The sequence below is a fragment of the Mandrillus leucophaeus genome, unplaced genomic scaffold (assembly GCF_000951045.1).
Source record: "Mandrillus leucophaeus isolate KB7577 unplaced genomic scaffold, Mleu.le_1.0 Scaffold238, whole genome shotgun sequence".
Taxonomy (NCBI): domain Eukaryota; kingdom Metazoa; phylum Chordata; class Mammalia; order Primates; family Cercopithecidae; genus Mandrillus; species Mandrillus leucophaeus.
The window spans coordinates 423114-429507 of NW_012102454.1; the positions used below are offsets into that span (position 1 = coordinate 423114).

At 53.3% G+C, this 6394-nt stretch overlaps 1 protein-coding gene across 1 annotated transcript; it reads left to right on the plus strand.

Annotated features, from left to right (window-relative positions):
* Positions 1–1711: 1711 nt before the first annotated feature.
* Positions 1712–5675, plus strand: FAM187B (family with sequence similarity 187, member B). The gene is made up of 2 exons (XM_011982268.1): positions 1712–2476; positions 5263–5675. Exons 1-2 carry the CDS (start codon positions 1755–1757, stop codon positions 5648–5650), a joined length of 1110 nt encoding a protein of 369 aa, XP_011837658.1. The 5' UTR covers positions 1712–1754; the 3' UTR covers positions 5651–5675.
* The last annotated feature ends 719 nt before the right edge of the window (positions 5676–6394 follow it).

Sequence of the window (6394 nt, forward strand, 5' to 3'; positions counted from 1 at the left end):
GGAATCAATTTGCCAATATTTTCTTTGGGATATTGTGTCTATGTTTACAAAAGAGATCGACCTGAGATTTTTCTTTGTTGTAATGTCCTTATAAAGTTTTGGTATATGGTGATGCAAGTCTCATAGAAATGTTCCATCTTTTTCTATTTTGGGAAAAGTTTGGAAGATGAATTTTATTTATTTATTTATTTACTCATTTATTTATTTATTTATTTATTTTGAGGCAGGGTCTCTGTCACCCAGGCTGGAGTGCAGTGGCGCAATCTGCACTCACTGCAACCTCTGCCTCCTGGGTTCAAGCTGTTCTCCTGCCTCGGCCACCCGAGTAGCTGGGATTACAGGTGCCCACCACCATGCCCGGCTAATTTTTTTGTATTTTTAGTAGAGATGGGGCTTCACCGTGTTGGCCAGGCTGGTCTCGAATTCCTGACCTCAAGTGATCCTCTCATCTTGGCCACCCAAAGTGCTGGCAAGTGCTGGCATTACACGTGTGAGCCACCCCCTGAGAAGGGGTTTAGAAAATGGAATGGAAGGAAAGGGAGCAACTGAGAAAAATATTTGTTGAAGATGTATTGAGTCACGCAGATGGCTGAGGGACGAGACGGGGACCAGCACGTGCAATGGTTCTGGGGCAAGAGCCCCTCTGCCTGCCTGACAGATTCAGGGAACAGTGGGAGGCCAGTGTGGTTGGAGGGTAGGGAGTAGGGAGAGAGATGCAGGAGGTCAGAACAGTAACCAGAGAGAATTTTTTTTTAATTTTTTTATTTTTTTGAGACGGAGTTTCACTCTTGTCACCCAGGCCAGAGTGCAGTGGTGCGATCTTGGCTTACTGCACCTCCGTCTCCCAGGTTCAAGCGATTCTCCTGCCTCAGCCTCCCGAGTAACTGGGATTACAGGTGCCCACCACCATGCCCAGCTATTTAGTAAAGACGGGGTTTCACCATGTTGGCCAGGCTGGTCTTGAACTCCTGACCTTGTTTGATCCGCCTACCTCAGCCTCCCAAAGTGCTGGGATTACAGGCGTGAGCCACCAAGCCCAGACCCAGAGAGGATTTGTTTACTGCTTTATCCCCAGTGCTAAGAAGTGTGCCCAGAACATAGTAAGAGTTCAGGAAATATGTGTTGAGTGTTCACATGTGACACGTTCATGCTCTTGTTCCATCCCTGGGAATGTAGTCTCACCCCTGGGAAAGGAAGGGGGCCAGGTAGTAGAGAAAATTCTGAATAGACAAATTAAGTTTGCTCCTTTCCCAGCAAAAATGAAGGGCTTGGAATAGAAATTAAATATGGTTGGCGGGGCACAGTGGCTCACGCCTGAAATCCCAGCACTTTGAGGGGCCAAGGTGGAAGGATGACTTGAGGCCAGGAGTTCGAGACCAGCCTGGGCAACATAACAAGACCCCGTCTCTACAGAAAAAATTTTAAACTAGCCGGGCATGGTTAGCATGCACCTGTAGTCTCAGCTACTCAGGAGGCTGAGGTGAGAGGATTGCTTGATTACAAGAGTGTGAGGCTGTAGTGAGCTGTGATTGCAGCGCTGCCTTCCAGCCTGGGTAAAAGAGCGAGTCCTTGTCTAAAAAAAAAAAAGAAAAAATAGTGTTGTCAGCTTGTCATAAAACAAAAGGGGATGGTGACCTCACACACCCATGTGGTGGCTGCAGTTCATCCCACTGCCCAGGGCTGAGGCCAGAGTTCATGGGTGACCTCACAATGTTCAGGGTGGCACCGGCCCACTGCCCCAGCCCCAGTCCACCATGCCACCCATGCTGTGGCTGCTGCTCAACTTTGCTGCCCCGGCGCTGGGGTTCTACTTTTCCATCAGCTGCCCCAGTGGTAAGCAGTGCCAACAGGCCCTACTCTCCGGCAATGACATTCTCCTGTATTGCAACTCCTCAGGGGCACACTGGTACTACTTATTCACACAAGGCAAGAAGGGCAGGCTCGCCAGCCTCACCAATATTTCCAATATGGAAATAATGCCCGAGGGCAGCCTTCTCATTAAAGATCCATCGCCCTCCCAGACGGGCTTCTACCACTGCTGGAATAAGAATGGCCGCCAAGTGGTGCAGTATGAAATTGACTTCCAGGACGTCTCCACCCTGCATGTAACACACAAGGACCTGGGTCAGAGGCCCCTGCAGAACGAGACCCTGCCTCTGGGCAGCAAAGAGCTCATTTTTACCCGGTGGGAGCCCTGGCAGGACTGCAACCGCTGTAAGGAGCCGGGCGAGCGTAAACGCCTAGGGTACTGCTACATTGAGGAGCCTCTGAAGGAAGCCATACCCTGCTGGCTCTATCTGGGAGAGATGCTGGCGTGGTCTAGCCGCTTGCGGCCTGAGCTGCAGGTGGAAGCCTGCCACGTCCGGTGCACCAATAACACACAGTTAAGGGTGGATTATGTCATTTTTGACAACTTCAGGCTTGATGAGGAGACAGAATTTGTGTGGCTCGACTGTCCCTTAGGATCCATGTACAGGTGATGGAATCCCTGCCTCTGGCCCCTAGCCAGGTTCTTCCGGTTGGGGGATCCTTGGTGGTAATATGTGCAGAGGGACGAGGGGGCGTTCTATGCAGGTCAGCCCCATAGTGGTCATCAGGACAGTGTCAGGCCCTGGTCTTAAACAGTCCAAGGGGGACACAGCCCAGGGTGGTACGAATTGGAATGGGAAAAGCACAGGCAGACAGATGGGGCTGTGACGGGGGAAGCCCAGGAAGCTTAGGGACTCCAACAGGTCCCTGCCTCATCTGGGAAGGTCACTGAGACCCTGGAGGAGAGGCTATTCCCCCTGGGGCTTCCCATCAGGGCCTGCCTCCCAGAATTCACACTCATCTTGCTTCCTGCCAGGAGTCCCTGGAAAATACCCCCTTCTCCTCCTCTCCCCCAATCCACCTGCCCCTTAATAAGAAATGCAGGCTGGGTGCAGTGGCTCATGCCTGTAATCCCAGCACTTTGGGAGGCCGAGGCGGGTGGATCACCTGAGGTCAGGAGTTCGAGACCAGCCTGGCCAACATGGCGAAACCCCGTCTCTACTAGAAATACAAAAATTAGCCAGGTATGGTGGCACATGCCTGTAATCCCAGCTACTTGATAGGCTGAGGCAGGAGAATCACTTGAACTCGGAGGTTGCAGTGAGCCGAGATCACGCCACTGCACTCCAGCCTGGGCAACAGTGGGAGACAACTCTGACTCAAAAAACAAATGCAAAAAAACAAAAACAACCCAGAAATTCATTGTCTCACCCTTCTGGAGGCTGTAAGTCTGAAACCAAGGTGTCAGTAGAACCACACGCCCTCTCAGTCCCTCTGAGCTGGGCAGAATCCTCCCTTTTTGTAGCTTCTGGACGCAGTCAGAGATCCCGGTCTTCTCTGGCTTGTGGCTGCTTCTCTCCAGTGCCCGCCTCCACCATCACTTGGCATTCTTCCTGGGTGCCTGTGTCCCTGTTTCTCTTCTCCTTTTCTTAAAAGGACGCCGCTCAGATTGGATTGAGGGCCCACCCTATTCCAACATGCTCTCATCTCAACTGATTATATCTGCAATGATCCAATTTCCAAATAAGGTTACATCCTGAGGTTCTGGGAAGGACATGCGGTTTGGGGGGCCGCTGTCCAACTCAGTGCAGAGGTCTTGCCAGCCCCCGGCCACACAGGGTCATTGTGATGTGTTAAGGATACTAAAGACTGTAGAGTGCCTGCCACGGCATCCAATAAGAAGTTCCACAATGTACCTAGCTGGGAACGCAAGCTTTTATGATATTGTGTGTGGAGTATCCTCTCTGTTCTTCCACCACGCTGGGTATATCAGTGCCTGACTCATTCTCCACTAAACACGTGTTCACTGCACATTTATATGCCAAGCTCCATTCTAGGGACCTGTGAAACAGTGACGAACACAACCAACAGAGATTCCTGCCCTTGCGGTGCATAAATACATAGTTTTATTATTGTTGTTGTTTTTATTATTATTAGAGACAGGGTCTTGCTCTGTCACCCTGGCTGGAGTGCAGTGGCGCGATCACGGCTCACTGCAGCCTCAATTCCCCAGGCTCAGGTGATTCTCCCATCTCAGCCTCCACAGTAGCTGGGACTACAGGCATGCACTACTATGCTCGGCTAAGTTTTTAAGTTTTGTAGAGATGAGGTCTCACTCTGTTGCCCAGGCTGGGCCCAAACTCCTGGATTCAAGTGATCCTCCCACCTCAGCCTCCCAAAGGGAGGGGTTACAAACCTGAGCCACTGTGCCCGACCTATTGTATTTCAGATGGTGACGGAGCAGGGAAGGATGCTGGGAATAGGGGAAGTTAAAAGTGTAAAGTGATGGGGTCAGGGAAGGTTCCTCTGAGAAGCTGCCATTTCAGCCTAGACTGAAAGGAGGTGAGGGAACTCTGGGGACAGAGGGAGCAACCAGGGTGGAGGCTGTGCCCAGCATGTCAGAGGAACATCTAGGAGAGCAGCGTGGCTGAGCAGAGTGAGTGAAGGGGAGGGTGAAGGAGATGAGACCAGACAGGCAAAAGCAGGTGGACAAATCATTAAAGGAGTGCCCTTGCTAACTCCTCCAAATAACCTTATGAGGTACAATCATTACTCTCCATTTTTTTGGTTTGTCGTTTTCTTTTTTGGGACAGGGTCTTGCTCTGTCACCCAGGCTGGAGTGCAGTGCTGTGACTGGCTCACTGCAGCCTCAACCTCTTGGGCTCAAGTGATCCTCCCACCTCAGCCTCCTGAGCAGCTGGGACCACAGGCGCATGCCACCGTGTCCAGCTAATTTTTTTAATTTTTGCAGACATGGGTTCTTGCTTTGTTGTCCAGATTGGTCCTGAACTCCTGGGCTCAAGCCGTCCTCCTTGCCTTTGCCTCCGAAAGTGCTGGGATTACATGTGTGAGCCACCAAGCCCAGTCTAGACTCTTATTTTTAGATGAGGAAATGAAAGTTCAAAGAGCTTGAGGCATTTGCCCAGGTCACCCAGCCAGTAAGGGGTGAGGCCGGTAAGGGGTGGGGCCAGTAAGGGGTGGAGCCAGTAAGGGATGGGGCCAGTAAGGGGTGGAGCCAGTAAGGGATGGGGCCAGTAAGGGGTGGAGCCCTGGGAGCCCCCACCCCACTGTCGACGGCTGCACAGTGCTCCGTGGGGAGTGGCAAGGAGCGGGGCGGAGCAGTGCTTTATTTTTTGTTCCTCAGGGAGAAGGGGGCCGCTGTCTCCACCTCCCTTCAGACATCGGTCCCTCCTCTCTCCCTGGGCCCTGCACCTGACCTTGTCCTCCTCGCAGGCCCGTCAACTGGCATGCCAACGACACCCCCCTGACGTGGGAGAGCCAGCTCTCCGGCCGGGACTTCACCACCTTCCTGGACCCCTCCACCGGCGGCAGGCAGCTGCAGGTCTTCCAGCCGGCCATCTACAAGTGCTTCGTGCAGCAGGAGCTCGTGGCCCAGTTCAACCCCGCCACCAGTCCGGAGACGCTGGAGGCTCAGTGGAGAGAGAACGATGCCCAGTGGCGGGAGGCAAGGAAGGCCCTGCCGGGCAGAGCGGACTCCGTGCTCAAGGGGTTGAAGCTGGTGCTGCTTGTCGGCACCGTCCTGGTCCTGCTGGGGGCGCTGCTCAAGTTCATCCGCCCTTCCCCGGGCAAGAGAAGCAAACAGGTGCTGATGGTGAAATAAAACGAACCCCCAATGCACAAGTGGACCTAGCCTCCGGTTCCCTCTTAGCCACAGCCTCCCCTTCCGTCGCTCCCGCCCCCGTGCCCACCCACATGCTGCTCTGAGTTGCATGAACCAGGACAGACCTGCGGCCATAGCCCAGGGTGACCGAGTTCTTCCCTGGGTCAGGTCTTGCTCTGTTAACTCATTAGTAATTTCCATTCCACAGATGAGGAAACTGAGGCTGGGGATTCTAGTTGAAACCAGGTTGCCTGGCCCAAGCCCTGTGTTCTTCAGAAGGAGGGAAAGATGGAACGAGGCCATTCTTTGGGTGTCTCCCCAAGGGTGGTAACTCATAGCCTCCTCACTCACCCCATTCCCCCAACAAGATGGGGAATATGAGCAGGGCATCCCTAGGCTCCCCAGATCTCACTGGGCCCTGCTGTCTTTCCCTGCCCATCCCTTGCCCGCCCTCCCTACTGTGCCCAGGCCTTCAGGCCCAGCCACCACTCCCCAAGTCAGAGGCAGTACCAGATACGCACCACTTTTCCAGGCTCTTGCAGTGGAGCGAAGCCCCTCAGGCCCTTGGAAGGGGAGACAGGCCCTTCTGCTGGTACAAGGCGCCAGGTCTGGCTCAGCTGACCTGCAGGAATCACCAGGCCTGGCTGTTCCCAAAAATCACACACTGTTCAGCAGAGTGCAAGAGTGAACAATAATTCATGCCATTAAAATTCATTGCCCTGATAGTGCAGTGAAGCCATGACT

Excerpts from the sequence above, each read along its gene's own strand:
- FAM187B (XM_011982268.1), top strand. The coding sequence starts at position 1,755 with ATGCCACCCATGCTGTGGCTGCTGCTCAACTTTGCTGCCCCGGCGCTG. Across the intron at positions 2,477-5,262 it reads CCCTTAGGATCCATGTACAG|GCCCGTCAACTGGCATGCCA; the intron begins GTGATGGAATCC and ends TCCTCCTCGCAG.